We start from the raw sequence: 19,257 nt of genomic DNA, 5'->3' as shown, positions 1-19,257 counted from the left end.
CATGCTCAGAAGATGAAACTGAGAAATGGGTGTTGCTGGAGGAGTCAGCAGGGATGGTGAGGAATGGGGATGGGGGAAATGAAGTGCACTTGGGAGTGTGGGCTTGATTTGGTGTAAGGCTAGAAGCATAAAAGGAAATAGGGATAGGTTAGCACAAAGGATAAGTATATTTGAACTGCACAAGGACCTATAAAGATGCTGGGCTCCCCTCGTGTTCTCCCCAAAGATGGGCTGCACCAATATTTGATTCCAATTAATGCCCCATTTCATACGTCTTGTAGGGTCCACCCTGTATTCTCGTAACGCCCCGACCGCGTGAGCCAGGTACGTAACTCGCTCCACACACCTCAGCCTGCTTGTTTTTTGCACCCAGGGGGAATATTTCCCATTTTCCACAGGGAGCCGTTTGGGTGAGGCTGACACCTCTTGCAGCCTCACCCCAGCGTCCAATGCATGGGGGTGGGGTGGGAAAGTGGAGGAGAGCATCAGAAAGAATGCCTTCTTACACCAGACTTGTGAAAAAGACCATTCTAGGGTCTCCATACGTCCAGAATTTCCCAGACATATCCGGAATGCTGCAGTTGGAAGCAGTGTCCGGGCATAATCTGCTAAAAAAAAAAATGTCCAGGAAAATCCAGACATATGGCAACCTATGTTGGCACAATGTTGTTTTTTGGTAATTTTCCTTTAAAAATAGTTCAAAAACATCCTTTCTTTTGTGAATTTGCCAAAAGAAAATTATTCATAAATAAATAAAGCACAACAACTGGATTTTCACTGTTTGAAATATGGCAACCCTAGTTGTTTGCCTGTCTAATCTCCTTTTCTTATCCATCTGTGGTGTTAAAGAAACAAAAGCATCAATTTAGGTGAAGGTTGTATGCATGGTTGCTCGGATGCAGTTCTTAACTCACCCCAGATGACAAGGTGAATGACTAATTCTGCCTGCCCTTGAGGTTTCCTAGGATTAGCTACATACTCCCCCATCCCCAGCACCTTGGCCCTTCCTAAACTGCTGCCCAACGGGGCTGGTACCAAAAAGCCATTATTGCAAATCCTGTGGCTGCACTCCTCTCCCCATCTGTAGACAATCTCCACTATCCTGTTTCCTGGTGCAGATTGCCATGCATATGGAATTGAGACCTATGTGCAAAATCCTATTTAAAAGTGTGAAGGAGATAAAGGTGCACCTTTGTTGTGGTTGTAAAATCAAATTGTGTGTGTGTGTGTGTGTGTGTGTATAAGTGAAGAAGAGGTAAGTGTGAAACTGGGCACCTGGTGAACATGTTCAAAAAGTGCTGCATGCCAGGGAAGCTCTGCTCTCCATCTGCACATGCAAAACCTGGATAAGCAAATGAAAGGAAATGTGACAAACACAATCAAAGTGTTTGCACATCTGCATTTGTACCTGTTTGCAGGTGAAGCTTTTTCTGCTCTTGCAAAATGGGCTAAATGTGCAACTTGCTGCTGGGTTGCACAATGGTTATGAAGACTTGCATGTGCAAATAGAAGAGATAAGCTCCATGTCTCTGAAGTTTTGTTTCACAGAAGTGACTTCTATGTAGGAAACATCTGTGAAGCAATGCAAATTTGACTCTCATGCAAGTGCTGCCTGTGCCATTGAAAAGTGCACCTGGCAGCATGAGGAATGTGCACTTTTGCACGTGCCGTTTTTCTCCCCCTCCTCATTCCCATTGTGTGCATCAGTAAGCGTGCATCAGTTCCTTGCAAAATTAACCCCCTTTCTCATGCACACAAAGGAAGTGAACATTGCTCTTTGCTGCTTGCACAACCTGTCCTGCTTAGCATTTTCAGCGCGGTGTGATCAGGTCTCCGTGTCTTTCTCTGTCTCCAGCTCTGATTACCGCCTGAGACTGGCTGGGCATGTGAACTCCAGCGCCCCCCCCGGAGGCAGGTCAGCCCTGCTCAATGCTTTCAATCCAATCTCAGCGTGTTGTCGCTTCTGCTCCTGGGGTGGGCTGCCTGGCAGATGGGAATCCTCAGGGCATCACACACTGTGCAATAAGGTCCTTTTTCTCCACCCTGGTCAGAGCTGAGTTGGGAGCACTTGTTCATGCAGGGATCCTTTGTGTAGTGGTGTTGAGATGCAGCTGTCTCCATGGTGGAGCAGCTCTTCCACATACAGGTAAGCCTCACTGTAAGGCTTTCATGGGCAGAGAAACTGGGCCTTGCTTTGCAATAGGTTTAATGTGATACCCTGAAGAGAAGGCTGGCATCTCTGTATTGCATACTTTAAACATCCAGTAACATGCTAGTCTGGTAAACAGAGCATGCTGTATAGACACTGCTTATCTGCATGCATAACATAACACATTACATGGCATGTAGTATGCCACAGGCGTACGTGGTGGCATGTTTTCCATGTGCATGTTATGCAGCATAGTTTCTAAGACATCCTACTCCAACACACAGTGTGCTGCAGAAATGCACAGCACATATATTGACATGCCACAGACACGCAGGGTCACAGTGTTCTGTAAACATGGTACATGAAGATTCACCGTATTCATAAATATGCATACACACTGTTTATAACCGTGCTACGTATTGGTCCAGCACAGCACATGCTTGCATTTGTGGTTCATGTGTTAACACACTAGCAACACATACTTCGTGCATTCTGATAAGGAGGTCCACACGGCAGGCTTCCACAGCCCAGTGCATTCTAAATGCTGTTGGACTACAGTTCCCATCATGCTTCACCACTGGCCATGCTGGCTGAGGCTATTGGGAGTTGTAGGCCAGCAGCATCTGGAAGGCACCAGATTGGGGAAGGCTGCACTGTGATACATGCTTGGCCACGGGCAGAATATGCAACCTCTGTTGATGTCATTTTTGCATACTGCTCCATCAGACATTCTGATTAAATGCATACTATTAATATCCGTACACATATCTGCTCTAGTTCACAGTCTGCATCGTACCCAGTACCATGTTGTTCCAACACATACATTTTATACATAGTTCATGCTACCAACATAACGCAGTCTGTTGTGACCTCCAAACCCATGCATACATATGTGATTACATGTTATTCAGCTCCGAGGTGTCCTTTATTATGTACTCCGATGGCAGATCAGTGACATGTAAGTATCTATTTATATCTTTATTTGTTTTTGTGTATATAAGCTTTTCTTAGAGAGGCTCCAACTGTGTGTTGTCTGCACTGTAAACTGCAGTCCCTTTCCTTGGACGCTGCTGTAACTGAACACACCACATGTAGTGATCACCTTCTGCCCCTAGGTGCCACGTAGGATGCCACGAGGGCAGTTACCTGTCCCCTTTCCACACATAATATGCTAAGCAACTATGTTACAGTTCAAAACAGGCTCAATTCCCATGCATCTCGTCCCCCTGGCCTGTTTTAAGAGGAATGCAAGCACGGTGTACATGTTTTTGCTTGTGTCGCATGTCTAGCTTTGTGGGGAACCTCTCTGTGAGCATGTAATGGGGGGCAGTGAGGATTTCTGCTTCCTAGGGAAACAGAGGAGAGATGTAGGAAAGGATATAGGGTGGAGCAGCAGGAAGCCAGGCTAGGATTCTCCAGAGAATGAAAAGCATATAGTCAGTTCCCCACAGTATAAGTTCAGCTTATATGAAAGTCTATTTGCTACTTTTTTTCTAATTATGTTTATGAAAAACCCACCACAATCTTTAAATGGCAATCATGTAAGCCAAGCCAGTATTATTATTGGCAATGCTAATTTCAGGAGGCTTTTTTTTGGGGGGGGGGAGAGATTCTCAGTGCTTCCATCAGCCAAACAGGCCCACTTTGTTCTGCTTGCCACTGTTCCCACTGCCCATTTCCTGGCCTCTCCCTCTTTGCCCAATTCACAGCACTTTCCAGAGGGAAAGGGCAAAACATGCAGAGGTTACTGCAGAGGCATGTAGAGGTTCTCCTCACCCATATAAGGTAGATGAACAGGCTGCATCCACAGCAGAGAGGAGGAGCAGTCAGGCTAGGAGGCTCAACAGTGGCAACCCTTGACAGCAGCCCTAATTATTACGGCTGCAACATTTAATTGATTAATCAGGTAGGTTAACCAACTAAAGACAAGTATGGCTTTTTCGTCTAAATTATGATTTGGGTCGAACACAAATTCATTCAGATTTAATCAACTAAGACTTATTTAACTGAATAGTATCATAGAATCACAGAGCTGGAAGGGTTATCTAGTCTAACCCACTGCAGTGCAGGAATATTTTGCTCAATGTCGGGCTCAAATCCATGACTCTGAGATTCAGAGTCCCATGGTCTACTGACTGAGCTTTCCCAGCTGAGCTGTAGTCCTAATTATTATTATTATTATCATCCCTGTATTATAGGATGAGAAGAAACAATGGCTTGCCAAGGCAGCTTCTTAACGTCCAAAATAGCCGTGATACTTAATGTGTCTTTTTGGGTTTCAAAAATGCAAAACAGCTGCTACTGGGGGCAGGGACTAATAATTATCAATATCATTACCAAGCAGGGAGGGAAAGTTTAACCCTTTCCTCCTTTGCTGTGGTCTTGACAAAAAGTGTTCCTTTGAAGCTGCTCTTTGCAGGAAGAAGAAACTTGGGCAAATGGGAGATTTCTTCACAGTGCGGTACAGTACCAGTTTCAGAGGCAGGATTCCCCCTCCCTCCACACCTGCTGTGGTTCTAAACATGATCAGCTCCCTCCAGCTGATGCTAAGAGTTTTGTTTTGTTTTTTTAAGGCTGAATGTTAAATGCAAAGAAGCATCCATTTTAGGTCACGTCTAGTTTGGCCCTCAGCAAGTTCAGCTTCAGCTAACAGCTCATGCTCTTCAAGACTGAGGCCACAGAGCTTCCAGTTAAGGAATGCTTTGGCTTAGAACTATGATTGTGGAATAATGTTTCCAAGTTCAACATGGAGGATCGAGCCTGAGACTGGTTGTAGAAGGCAACATTGATTTGGGAGATGGTCAAGAATGGTGGTATGAGAAGCAGGCAGGCACAGGCTGACTGACAGCCCAAGGAACCCAAACCAGGGTTGGCAGCTTTGCACAGCTTGATGGGACTTCTTGTCCGCATGTGGCATCTGAAGCTTGCTGAGCTGATAGCTACAACCCTGCCCTCTAGCAATCTAGAGCAACAGCACTGGGGAAGGGTTATAGTTCAGTGGTAGAGCACAAGCACTGTGTGCAGAGCATCCTAGATTCAATTCCTTGAATTTCCAGGTGGCAAGTCTGAGAAAAACCTCGGCCTGAAACCTTGGAGAACTGCTGGCAATTAGAGTAAGATAGTGGCTGTGTTTGAACATCAGCCAGCGGCTTCATAAACCTTCATAAATTTGGCTTAATGTCATTTAACAAGCTATTATCTGATCAGCCAAAATTATCCTGGTTTGTTAATCAGCATCAAGACAGAGTTCCTTGCTTCAGACCTAACAGGGAACTTTTGGTAAAAGCAAAATCTTTGCCAAATCCCAGGGCATGAAGGAAAGATCAAAGGAGAAGCACCAGGCCACAGTGCACACCCACAGCTTCATTGAATGTATGAAGCCATCAACAAATCTCCAGATGTGGCCAGTGCTGAGCTAAGAGGACCAAGAATCTAGTATATCAGGCATATGAAGTGTAGCAGAGGGCAGCTCCCTCCTCTAGCATGCTGCTATGGTTGCTAGTGCCAGAGTCCCTACTGTGAGAGAGTCAGGGCCTTAACTTGACCTGTGTTCCTCTTCCCCCGTTCACCCCTTTCACTTCTCTCCTTTCCCCACAGCGCTTCCAACAGGCTATGAGAAGTCCCACAGCCTGAACAGCATTGCTGGACTGCGCCTGTCTCCGGCGCCCACTCCTTTCGGCTCGCCTGGTTCCGTCCGACGTCCCCGCTCGCCCATCCCTTCCATCCTATAGAGACGCACCAGGGATGCTTGGGGTTAGCTTGTATGTTCGTTTATTTTTTAAAAAATATATAGAGAAGAAAAAGAAAAAAAATAAGGTAATGCCAAAAAAAAAGGAAAAAGAAAACAAAGGCGGTCAAATGCATTGGAACAAGTAAAACACAGGAGGCATCTCACAGGTGGTGTTGCACTAAAGTTTGCACTTTCTGGAGTGTCCATGAGAATCCCGAGGCCTGAAGCCTTCTGTTCCCGTGGCTATGGATCAAGAGTGGGGCTTAAATAATTTACCGGCGGGAGGGTGAATGCAGGGGGCTGGCTTGCTCAGAAAATCCAAATACTCCGAAGAGGAGGAGGTCACTGAGAGATGGACACTGCAGGAAAGGGGCTCTGGCCCTCCTCTCTGGGTTGCCTGCATTTCTCCCCCTCTTCAACCTCACTAGAGTGCACGATTTTTCTCTGGCCCTGGCTTTGCGCTTTATTTCTCTCCCTTTAGTGCTCTTCCCCTTTTCATCATCTTACTCAGGACTGCAATGAGCCATAGAGCTTAGTGACAAACTTCCTTGGACTTCTCTCTCTCTAACACTGTAATCTGTTTTCAGTCTACCCATCTCCATAAAACATATTTCCAAGTGTCAAAACTATCCACACTTTAGATATCCATCCAGTCTTTCTCTCTCTCTGTCTCTTTCTCTCTCCCTCCTTACTTACTGAGCAATTCTGGTTCTTTGAACACATGGACACTCCACAGTCTCCCTGGAGAAGGCCACTCCACCCATCTGCCTTTGGCCTTCTATTATCTTTCCTTGGAATTGTTCTCTTTTGTGCATGGATCTTCCATCAATCACAAGCAATAAGGTCAAGTGCTCCCTTCTGCCTGATGCATGATAATGACTTTCCTATGATGTAGATATTCCAAGAACACTCAAGTTCCTACAGATGAAGGAGCTGAGGGCAGGCATGGAAACCAGAATGTGGTTGGGGAGCAGGAAATTCCAGGATTTGACTGGGTCTGAAGGAGAAAGCTTAAGAGACCCAGCCTTCTTCCTTCACGTCTCCCCGCCCCACTTCTCTTCTGTTCCTTTTTTCGTTTTCCGCACACAGAAAAAAAAACGATAATGGAGCACCCCTTGTTAAGGTGAGTGCTTTCACTGTGATTTTTTTCCTGATTCCATCCAAAGTTGGGATGGAGTGGCGCTTTGATCTGATTGCAAAAAAAAAAGGAGCGGGGAGAAATAAAGAGACTCAACAACAACAAAAATGAAATGCAGGAAAACAAAAATAAACCTATTTTTCAGCAGATATATATATATATAGAACAACAGGATCAGAACATTTGTTGGCGACCATGTGTGGGGAAATATTTCACCTGTAAGCTTCTCCTGGAGCAAGAGAATATGGGGACACATTATTTAGCAGCAGAGTACGGGACATATTATTTTTCAAAGCAATGCTGCTGAGACAGACAAAATAAAAGCTTAAGGAATAGTGTCGCCGAGCTAAACTATTTAGAATCTGCATTTTCCAAGCCAGCATGTATTTGCATGTGATACTGTAAGCGACAATATTTAATGTTATATGCAAAAACAAAAGAAAAAACAACAACACAAAAAAGAACAACTACAACAAGAGAGAGAGGTATACTTTCCTTCTGGACTTGCAATGCCCTGCAACAATAAAAATCACCAAATTTAGCCAGTGCCCACTCCCCTGACCTGTTCCCATCCCGCAAGGGGGTTGGAGGCACCACACATTGTAGGAGCCTGGTGTATCCTAAAGGGCTTTTTCCTACCCTGGGTGTGGGATTATTGATGGCTGTAAGATGCCGGCAAGGAGAGCTCTCTGTCACAGAGCAGAATTCAAAAGCCTCATGTTTGTAAGAAAATGTTTATAAATCTGAAACAATGCAAGAGGGAGGAGAATGTTGTGCACACTGTCAACTCATATAAGTAAGCCCCAGAGGAAAAGACAGGACGCAGCAAGGCTGGCGTTTTATTATGTGAGTGTTCAGAGAGTTGGCCCAGCAGGACTGCAAAAAGCAGTGGTTTTGAAGGGTGGCCAAGCTGAAAACAGGAAGTGAGAGATGCTCTGATGTGTTGCAAACTCCATACATAGAGGCATTCTCTGTAGCTGATGTATTTTGGTGAAAGAATTCTATTTTGTCAGTGGGGTATAATACAGAGTGGCATGTTCCCTTTGTAGATGTTCTGGAAGATGGGAATCTTCAGTGCCTCAGCTACCATTAAAAACCGGTTCCCCAAGCAATTAGCAGTTGTAAAAGAGAAAAAACAAACAAACAGCAAAGCACCACTGCTTGCTTGAAAAGTATAGGACCAATCTGACTGAATATTTTTTTAGGTGTGTTAAGATTTGCAAATTTGCACAGCTCCAGTTTTTCCAATTAATGCACTTTTGAAAAATGTAAAACTATGTTTTGTAAGAGGCTTAGGAAATGAAGAGTGAACTGTTGGAAGATGTCTCCTTACAGCTTTTAAAGAGAATTCCTCAACTTGGAAGTAGTTCTGGAGCTTGACTGAGCCAGTGATGGAGGCAGGGTGACCCCTGTGGCAGCCAAAATATTTTGTGTGTGGTCTGAAAGTGAGCTTAATAGGGGAGGATTCTGTCCTCAACCTTGTTGCTTGTTCCATAAGCAGTCTTAAAAGTCGCTCTCTAGGAACGAATATTATGCGTAGCTGAAGTGATTGGTATCCCATAGTTCAGTGCTGATCCTCTTGCTTCTTGTTGGCAGGCCTTGCATTCACAGGGTAAAGACATTCATATCCTTGATGGCTGATGTGTGATAGCCAGAGTTGCACAAAAACAAGCTATCTTGTGGTTATGAAATGGCAGCTGGTAGGCACTGGCCAAACTGATTTATATGTTAACCATTATTTACTCCATGTAAAGCCTGTGCTAAATGCATCACATCTTCATCAGCATCTGATTAGCCTTATGGAGTACAGAGCTGGTCTATTAAATGTTGACCTTAAAGGTCATAGATACCTTGTTGTCATTAAACTTATCAACACCAGTAGCTGCATATCATTGTGGTGGCCAAGTGATCAGCTCTCAGAGAGCTTAGAAACCTTTCCCCTTCCACCACTACACATTTGATAAAACATGTTTATTTGTTTATTTAAAATATTTCTGTCCCAACTTTCTATCTCTCCCAACAGGATGCCATGGCAGCTAACAAAAGTTACAGTACCACTGTAAAAATTCAAGAGCAAGATATGTTAAAAGAAAATGCACGGTAGTTCATTTCTCTTATGCTAACCAGACAGGAGCAAACTCATTTAGTTCAGACAGTGGGTGCTTAACCCATAGTCTGTGTCAAGCTAGTAAACAGTTATCAGTTCTTGACCAGTTGAAGAAGCTACCTACCATTCACATTTAAAAGATAAAATGACAAATACTCTTCTCTTATGCCTTCCATACTTTGATTCTCGTAATACTAGTAGAAGTTCAAAATCTCCTCTTACTCATCATTGTAGCAGTATAAGTAGCCTGCTTTTTGTAGTTTAAGCTTATTACTCAAAGGATTTGGTCTGCTGTTGCCAAAGCTACATTTGTACCCATAAAGACTTTAGAAACCTTTGTGTTAAATGAGGAGCAATAAGACAAGCTAAAAGCAAACAGAAGAAGGCAACAGAATGTCCATTGAGAGAAGGACAGTGGAGACAAGACTTCATTCAGACAATCATATCTCAGCCAGATAAATCAAAATATGAATGAGGCTTGTGTCTGCACATGCAACCCCTTCCTCCATTCTCAGAGTATTGTAGTTAAACTTGGAAGCCTTCAATTATTAACTGTATTTTTCCATTTCATTTGAACCAAGACACTATCATTATCATGTTCAGGACAGGACAGGACCTTAAGTCTCCTTCAGACTATGGTTTAAGATCCTGGCTTGTTCCAAGCCTGGCGACCATAGTTTCCCAGTTTAGATGAAGTAGGAAATTGTGGGTAATTCACAATTTCATGGCTTGTTGTGGCACACCAACAGTGCAAGAACAGAGGCAAAATGCTTGTATACATCTTGGCTTATTTAGCAGAGATATGATTGTCCAAAGTCAGCAATGGCTATTTTATTAGACTTTTGTCTGCATTGTACCCAGTTGTAACATTTTTTCACAGTCCAAATTGATCAAAGGAGTTATCTCACGTGAAAGTAACTTCTTTTTAATGCCCATAAAATAGCTCTCTTATAGATATAACCAAGGGGCTTCTGGGACTGATTTGAGGGTGTGGGAAGTCAGCCAACCTGAGAATCAATGACAGTCATGTGAATGAACCAGTTCCCCATTATTCTGAACTTGGAAAATCAGGTTTGTTCTGTGGTTAGTTAAAAAAACCCAGGACCAAACTATGCTTTAAAATCCTGGTTTATTAACTACCTGTTAGTTAGGCAAAATCACAGATTCCCAAATTTGGAAATAATGGGGAACTGTAACTAGTTCAAAAGTGGAAGTTTTTATCTTCTTTTTGTGCATGCAGAAAATGAAGAGAGGGGAGGACTGGGTGTGCTAGCTTGAGCTTTGTGCAGGCTTGCTCTCATAACAACAAGCCATTGTTTGCTATCATACCTAGATCGGACATGGGAATGCATTTATGACAAATTATATCAGTTTATACCAATTAAACTCTCATAGCTCACAGGCACAAAAACTCTTTCCTGGGAATTGCAGTTGATTGTAAGGTTATTGGAAATTCTGTGTTAAGAGATCCTTATAAATCTTCCTCCATCTCTCAGTGCTATTGTCCCTAGGTTTCTTGGGGATTATGAACAAATATTAAACCAGTTCAGGTCTGTAGGGTGAATGCTTAGTTTGTTTTGTTTTGTTTTGTTTTAACATTTCAGCCTTGATAATCCAGCTAAAGATAATCTGAATTTAGGATAACATAGTTGAAACATCAGTAAATGAAATATAAGAAAACAATAATATGAAATATAACCCCAACAATAGCAGATTAAACACTTCAGTATAAAAACCGAAAGCCTGTCTTCACTGCCCATCTGGAGGCTAATAAAGATGGAGCTGAGCTGTCTTTCCTTGGGAAGAGTGCACTCCAGAGTCCTTGTATTACAGCAGAGAAGACCTTGCTCATTGTGTCCACCTGCTGCACATCCAACAGTATGCCCCATAATTCAGAATGGCCATTGGGCACCTGCTATTTCTTATATGTGTGTGTGTTTGATTTCCAGACCACCTTTAGGGCCCTCTACTAAGGCAGCTACTAATTTATAAAACTCAATATATCACTAAAGTCAGAAACATATCAAAATTCCATAAAGCAGCAGAGTCTGTTTAAACAGCCTTGCATAATAACCTTTAAAATATTTAAAAATATTTCTAGCCAAGATAAATCCAATTTAAAACATCAGTACTCAATACCTGTCAAAAGGAAACAACTTAAAGCAAATTGGTCTTTGGAACCCATTTGAAGGCATCCCACAAATATTGGGGCCACAACAAAAGAGGCACTAACCCTCATGCCACCAACCTAATCAATCTTACTGACCAGGAGGGCCTCTGTAAATTATGGTAATCTCAGAGTTTGTATAGGTGAAAGTGCTAATTCAGATAACTGGGCCCCAAACCATTACAGCTTTAATGGTCAGTATCAAGTCTGAATGAATTTAACCAGCCCAAAGTCAATTCCAAGAGCCTTCCCAGTTGAAGGATGGATAAAAGCATTGTTAGATGCAACCAAAACGTTGCCACACATTGTTTACATGTTTCTAACACACACCGTGAAATACATACTCTTAGTTTGTTTCTTATAATCTATTATTTTTGCAAAAGGATTTCAGGGCAAATGACAAAACACAGCATATCATCCATTAGTCAGCTGATTTTAATGGTATTCGTAGAGATTCTAGTTGTCATTAATATTAGGGTCTTGTTGTGTCGAATACGTTCATTATGTGCTAGCCTAGGGATTATTTACTTCCTCATAGGTAATTTAGGTTACAATTGTTCCTTTGGTCTAGTTAAGAGTGGAAGTTCTGTTGAAATCAGTGGGGCTATATTCCTACTAAATGTATTTCAGGATTAGAGCCGTGTTTTGTAGTTTGCGTAAACATCTCCTGATCTTGCTAACTATGCTCTCTCATCTTCATCAGCATGTGATTGGCTTCTCAGCATCACATGCTATTGAAATCATTCCATCGGTAGAATGCTGCCGTGATACTAGCAAATGCCAGCAGTGACATATAAGGCCTAGTTTACATCAAGGTGGTCAATCTGTATCTGGGCTGTACCAGTTAAGATTGCAAATTGGAGCTTCCTTGAATTAATGCCGCATACAAATAAATAAATAAATCCAATAGCGTAGAAAATTAGATGTCAAGGAAATGGGTTCTTCTAGCCAATATAGGTCCTTGATGATAGTTACATATCTGTGTGCAGCATTATTATTATTTTAGAGACGAACATTCAATTATGTGTCCCATTCCCTGCAGTCCAGAATGCTACAACCATTGTGAGAACTACCCATCAGATGTTCATAGAGGCAGTAATTCAAAGGACCATTTTTCTTAATGATCTTTCAAATCTCATATTTCTACTACCCTGGTTAGCAACTAGGTAGGACTACTTTAGGAAGGGAATAAGGGGTGTTGGGCCAATGCTTACATCCCTTAAAAGTGGTCTGTGAGCATGTTCTGTTACACCAATGCCACTTTCTTTACACATTTTATGACTTTGGGTTGCCTCTGTTCATCCTTCAGGGGGCTCAACTTGACCCAGAAATGTCCAATTGCTGACCTGTTCTTTGTTTTCATCTAATTCTTATTGAGAAAGGAGCCTTGAGTCCAATAACAGGACCTTGGTTAGCTCAACCCTAGGGTTGCCATATTTCAAAAAGTGAAAATCCGAACATAAAAGTTTAGCTATTTTTAAGGAAATTCGCCAAAATCTACATTTCTGACAAGGATTGCCATACATCTGGATTTTCCCTGACATATGAGCAATTTCTGCCCAGACACTGTTTCCGATGGCCGAATACCGACTATGTCCAAGAAATTCCAGATGTGTGGCAGCCCTACTGAATCCTAACCTCTGAACTTGAGGACTTTGTGGCCTGTATTCTTCAATGCAGTCTGTTCTTTAATGCAGAATAGTAAAACCCAGTGTTATTGAAAGTACACATTTTGGCCTGTAGGGTTGTGTGTGATTAACTATTTCACTCTGATTATTCCCCCCCTCCCTATTTTCTTAAGAGCTACCACTCCCTATTTGGAAACCCATCCATCTCACATACTATGCAAACATTTCCCCTGCTTCTGCAGAGGCACATACATCCCCCTCCTCCCCAAGAATCCTGTCTAACCTCAACCTGTAACCCCCCCTCCCCAGATAGTGGAAGCTCTTTATGCAACAATTCCTATGCAAAAATAAATAAAAAATAAATAGCTGGCTAGATTCAGGAGAGTGATTGGGAGCCCCTCTCCTCTGGCAAATTTGGGAGAGGGGTTAATTAATGCAAGCTCCTGTCTAAAATAAAATCCCCTTTGCGGTGCATTTTCCTCCTACCCACTTCCGGGCTGGGAAAATGGAGGGCAGTTTGTTAAGTTGGTCATATTGACCAAGATTTCCCTTTAAAGGACACACACAGTCCCATATTAAGTTGATTTAATAAATGTCCAGGTGTGTAACTGAGATAATGGGGTGGGGAGGCATTTGAGGGAAGGGGTGTGTTGACTAAGGCTGCAATCCTGTGGATTCTTACTAGGGAGTAGGGCCCATTAAACACAATGAGATTTCTAAGTAAACATACTTCGGACCCTGCTATACAAGTCTGCTCCCCTTTGATGTGGTGCCCTGCGCCACTCTACAATATTGATACCCTAAAACATAACTAAGCAAACAACAAGCCAGTGTGCTTTCTAACCTGCAGGTGCTCCTGCAGCAGACTGCCTTCTTTATACATCATGGTAACTATAGATTTTCTAGAAATGACTCCCCACCACCACTTTAAAAGTTATATATGTAGGAGAGGAACGGGACTGGTTAGCCTTGGGACTTCTGTGTGTTTTGCATTTCTGCACTTTAAATCCTGCCTCCCACTCACCTATCAGGGTTAATGGGCAATTTCCTTTCACAACATTTTCATTTGTTGTAACTGGTTTCCTTCCTTTGTATGGTTTGGTTTGGCTGGTTTGTTGGAGCTGATCTTCATGTTCATGAAGTACAGCTCTCCTGGACTATACTACTTCAGAATACAGTGGGGGGTTTTCAGGGGGGCGGGTCAGTATGCATAGGCTCATAAACAGCCACTGATTCATCTGGGATGAGTACAATTGTCTCCAGGTGAGCAATGGGGGAGGAAATTTCTGAAAACTGGATTGAAATAGGTTCTTTGCTTTTCAGTCTGTAGATGGCTTACATGACTACGCATGAACATGACCGCTAATATTTATTTGTTGATAGTAAACTTTGTGGAGTTGGTTTGCCAGTTTGAATGCTCCCCCATTTTAAAAATTGTGTATCTGTAGAAAACTAACATGTCAAGGAGAAGACAGCCTAGAATCAGCAACATGCTAGCTTTCTGTGGATTATTTTTATTTTGTTTTATTTATACCAGTCAAGCATTCTGAAGTAGTACAAGCCATCCTGCATCCTGAAATGGTGGAGTCCCATTAGAGCTGTACCACATGTGTTTTGCAAATTGGTTCTGAATGCAGAGACTGAGATAATGTTGTAACAGCATCTCTACCCAGAAGTACCACAGACCCAACCTAGTAATATTGTCACTTTATTTGTATGTTCTTTTTTTGCTCTATTTTTGGGGTATTTTCTTCCCTGCCCAGATGAAGAAACATAATTTTTCTATGAAAAGAATTGTAACAGCAACATCAATGTTGCTCTCACATTCAGTATGTTAATTTTAGTAGAATCGTCTTCTCTTTTTTAGTATTTCTTTAGAAAGCATTTGACATTTACATGGCAATAGAAATATGTTTTTTGCAGCTTCAAAATATCTGGATTTCTTTTCAATTTAAATAATTTTGGTTTCTAAATTCATTTTGTGCAATACAGGGCTCATCCAGACTTCTGTTTGCCCCACTGCTTTCCCAGGCCTAGTGCTTGATCTTTAGTGCTCAGTTTGAGCATCTTTCTGGGCGGCAGAAGACAAACAGAAGTGTGGATGAGCCCATAGTTGAGTTGACAAAAAAACAACCCCTGCATTTTTAGGGAAAAAAATGATTCATGCATTTGAGTTGCCAAAAAAATGAAGAAAGAATGTGGTTTTTTACTATAAAATATATATTCCAGGACATGGGGGAAATTAATAAAAAATAAAATGAGACCCCTTTTTGTAAGAAATATGGGGAAATGCTAGTTGTCATTGATATTTTCCACATGCAGAATGCTACCAGCTCTCATTTTTGCTTCAAAAACCAAAACATGTATGCAATTTTTCAAATTTTTGACATTTCTGACCCCCCCACCCTCTCCAAAGCAGAACAAAACAATCAAATTCAAGCAAGTTTAAAGTGTTTACACCTCCCTGAGATTTTCAGGAAAGGGGGGGAATAAGTTATGATTTAAGAAATATTTTTTTAACTTGAGACATGTTGTGTTTTATTTTCCGTGTGCAAGAAGAGATGAAGAATGTTGTTTTATAAACTTGCACATAAAATATTCATAAATATGGAGGGCTGGAAATTTTAAAATTTGAAGAATGTCATGGGTTTTGAACAAGCTTCTACTATTAAAAAAAATAATCTGATTTGTTTTGGTTTTCATCCAAGCCAGACTGAGATGTTGTATAGAAGAGTATTGATGAAGAGCAGCCTAGTGGGGGCCGAGTTGTGAAGGAACCATCTGGCATCTGCTTAGGGTAGCATGCAGCCCATAACTGAAAATGTCCAGCTCAACAAAGACTATGGGATTAATGGTGTCTTACATCAGTATTTCACCTGCATACCCTGGTGTTTAACTGGGTACAGAAAGTGCACTTGTGGTAGTTGTTTGCTGAGCGTTCTTTGTGTATGGTTGACCGCAGGGCTTCTTTTGGCCAGAGCTCAGAAACTTTCCAGAGCACAGCTTTGGAACACAAAAATCAGTAACACCTCTGAGGATGCACGGAGTGCCTTTCCTTCACTACTAACTACAATCCATCTCCAATAATCTGGGAGCTTCTGAGTCAGAGGGTGAGGCTTCTGAGAAGGCTTGTGCCCTGGCAGATCTTTTTTTAGGAGCTTATTTTAGAAAGCTTGCATGACAAATCTGTAGGTTGGTACAATGCGTATCAAGGTGAGAGTGCTTGTAGGGAGAGGGTGTCCTTCATGAAATCTATGAGCCCCACTCACTGACTCAACTTTAGCCAAAACATGCCCCACAGTTATTGTAAAAGGTAAGGAGCCAGGCCCCCAACCTCCCTGTAATTCAAGCACTGTGTAGGCAAACAAACAGGAGAGACACAGTCTAAAGACCTAAGGAAGACTTCATATGTTAACAGAGAAGTGAAGCGCTAAAGCTCTCTGAGAATCATCCTCTGCCCTCCACATGTTTTATTCCAAAGTCCTAGTCAGAAGTATGGGAGCTTTGGATGATGAATTGGCAAGGGAAAGGCACCCTGTACATGTTCAGAGGAATTATTCGCTTCAATCACTACCTGCAGTAGAAAAAAACAACGCACTTGCAGCTAGGGCATTATAGGAGAGGAGTGAATCCCAAGGCCAGATCTCCAGCTCAAGGTGAACAGGCTCAAGCACTAATGTGAATATGAGTAAATGTCCCCAGGGAGTGCATGTGGTGGTTGTGAGTCAGTCTGAGGTGGTTCTAGGTTTGTGTGTTGTTGGCCCAAAGATGGATGCTAACAGCTGCCCACTAAGAGTGTGCAAGAATAAGCATGATTTATTTCCACTGTATGGTCATAAGGTAGAAACAGCCCAGGACTTGCATGTCTGAAGCAGAAAATCCAAATGGTTCCTTCACCCCATGATTGTGAAAATAGTAAAATAAATAATTGACAACATATTGGTATTTATCTACGTGCCAGAATGTGCTGACTGCTTTGTCCTACGGGTGGTAGTTAGAAGCAGGCCTTGTAGCGATGAAGCATAAAACTGACCATGAATGATGACTGAAATTTCTCATGCAAATCTCTGCATTTGATTGAATATGGGCATTAGTGGAATAGTCCGTTTGATCTTTTAGCCATTAGTGTAGGAGTAATTTGTATTTATGTCACTCTTTAGAAGGAAAGTAGTCTTTCAAGTCTTCAATTGCAGACTAGACCACATCTATCCAATTTGATGGATTAAGTTCACCCAGTAGCTGGAAACAGTTCTGATCAAAGGTGGGCTGTTTTTATTCAACATCCTTTAGCTCTGCCAAACTATGCCCTGTGTCTGTGTGCCTGTGCAACTGTCTGGGTGTGTCTGCTACAAGACAATCTCTCCTTACCTTTGCTAAGCTGGATACCTGCATCTAGGTGCATCCCCAAGGTGGGTGGTGGGAGGGGGGAAATATACATGGATAAAACCCTGATTCATTCTGGAGGTACAGGGGACAGAGTGCCCTATTCTCTTGCAAATGGTAGGGGTGATTGAGGCCTTGGAAGGGGAGGGGAGAGTAGACAGCAGATGCTTGAGGGGGGCTCCTACCTTTCAGCACTGCTTTTCCCCAATGCTGGATTAAATTGGAAGCAAGGGTGAGATATGGAGGAAAGACGGGTGATTTCAGACTCAGGTTGGGTGTGGGCGGGGGGAGTGGAAGTGTGGTTTTGCCCCATGTTGGTGGGGGTGTGGCTTATGGGGGGGGGAAGGTTGATTATGTTTGGCAGAGGATGGTGCCAAAAGAGGGGAAGGAAGGGTGGGCTCAGGGATGGTGGGGGAGGGACACAGAGCTATTTTTTCAAGCAGATGTAATATAATAATTATAATAATAAAATTTAGAAAGTGATGCTATTTTTTCACAAATCCCTCTTTTTCCCTCTTCCAGTTGCCACAGCAACATTTTTTAAAGTCCTGTACTGGAGGCATAAGGATTTCCCACGGGGCCAATCGAGGGAGAGAGGACCACTGAAAATGTAGGGGGTGAAGGAAGAGTATTATTTTGCCAAAAATAATAATAATGTAAGAGAAAGATTTCTTTGTGGTTTTCAAAGTGTTCTTCTCCCAAATGTGAGTGATCTTTCTTCTGCTCACACTGAGCAAAAATATTAAATCATGTCAATTGCTCAAGAGGAACAAAACAAACAAACTTTTATAATTTTTTTTATTCACCCAAAACTTTTCACTCTCTGAAAATGTGCAATTTGACTTTAAAAAAAAAAAAAAAACTTTATCTACGGTCAATCCCAAAACTGAAACTTTAATATGGAATGCTATATTTTAATGCCTTGAAACTTGAAATTATTTTTTACTACTTTGTCATTATAGGTGACCAAAATAAATAAACTAGACCTGAAAAAAAAATTTAAATCCTAAACATTAAGTTTTCAGGAATTTCAGTGTTTAAAAAAAACAACAACCAACAACATTTCTTTGATCATTCCAAAAAGAAATTGGACAGGAAAATTTCAAACAGTTCAAGAGAGAATTGTAAATGTGGGGGAGATGAACATTTCTCTGACACACACAACAGAAATGCCAGGGTCTTTATTCTACCCGACACCCCGTGGTATTTCCTTCCTTCACATGCAATTCATGTGCCAAAATGTTTTGAATTCTCAAATGAATGTTGAACTGTTAAGTGTTGGGAGGCATTTGGTGGGGCTGGAGGGTCAATGGGGACAACATACACACTTGTATTAATGTTCCGAACCCCTTATCCCTTCTGTCTTTGTTTCATTCTTTATTTCTTCATGCTTCTCCACCTCCCGCACAGCCTCATTCTTCCTTCATTCTAGAGGAGCTGCCCTATTAGACTGTTGCAGCAAAACCAAACCAACCAAGAGTCTTGTTGTGGCACCTTAAAAACTCAATATAAGTTCGCTATAAATTCATGTCTTTAGTTTTAGTAATCCCAATTAACTGTCATGGGCTTCCCCCAAAAGAATCCCAAGAAATTTTAGCTTGGTGAGACTATTCCACCCGACTCTTGTACTTTCATTACTACAATTTCCCAAGACAGAGGGAAAGATTATTAAACTAGTTTCTGTCTTTGGTGTAGATAAGAGCTAACAAATTTATTGTGATGGATGCTTTCTAATTAAACAGGGTGGTCGCCTGTACAAGTTCCTGCTGCAATAAACTGTTGTCTTTAAGGTGTCACAAGAATAAGATTCTTTGTTATTGTTTTGCTAGGTCATACGGCCTCCTTATTGTCCTCTTGACAGGAAATTATTTCTAAGAATTTAAATTTTGCTCATTCATTCCATTCACATCCAAACCATTCTCGGTTCCAATGAAATAAGCAAAGTATGTTCTCTT

At 41.9% G+C, this 19,257-nt stretch overlaps 1 protein-coding gene and 2 long non-coding RNA genes across 8 annotated transcripts in view; 2 read left to right on the top strand and 1 right to left on the bottom strand.

Moving 5' to 3' along the window:
* Positions 1-5,862, top strand: part of LOC309326671 (voltage-gated potassium channel KCNC1-like) — a 50,814-nt gene extending 44,952 nt beyond the window's left edge. For 2 of the 6 annotated variants that reach the window (XM_081835546.1, XM_081835544.1), the window contains 3 exons: positions 282-324; positions 1,856-1,915; positions 5,747-5,862. In XM_081835546.1, the coding sequence (XP_081691672.1) occupies positions 282-319 (38 nt within the window). In that variant the 3' untranslated portion in view covers positions 320-324; positions 1,856-1,915; positions 5,747-5,862. Of the gene's footprint in view, positions 1-281; positions 325-1,855; positions 1,933-5,746 lie in introns of those variants that run through there. The other 4 variants (XM_081835549.1, XM_081835545.1, XM_081835548.1 and 1 more) reach the window with 3 other exon arrangements.
* Positions 1-19,257, bottom strand: part of LOC309326678 — a 124,702-nt gene that overhangs the window by 101,327 nt on the left and 4,118 nt on the right. The gene's annotated exons all lie outside the window — the stretch shown is intronic.
* Positions 5,880-18,092, top strand: LOC309326679. The gene is made up of 2 exons (XR_014150354.1): positions 5,880-16,670; positions 16,702-18,092. It is a non-coding gene; the product is annotated as an uncharacterized lncRNA (long non-coding RNA).

This window comes from Podarcis erhardii (assembly GCF_964252035.2).
Source record: "Podarcis erhardii genome assembly, chromosome: 13".
In the NCBI taxonomy this organism is placed as follows: Eukaryota; Metazoa; Chordata; class Lepidosauria; order Squamata; family Lacertidae; genus Podarcis; species Podarcis erhardii.
The sequence above is the reverse complement of the archived record's forward strand: the minus strand, read 5'-3'. Positions and strand labels throughout refer to the sequence as shown.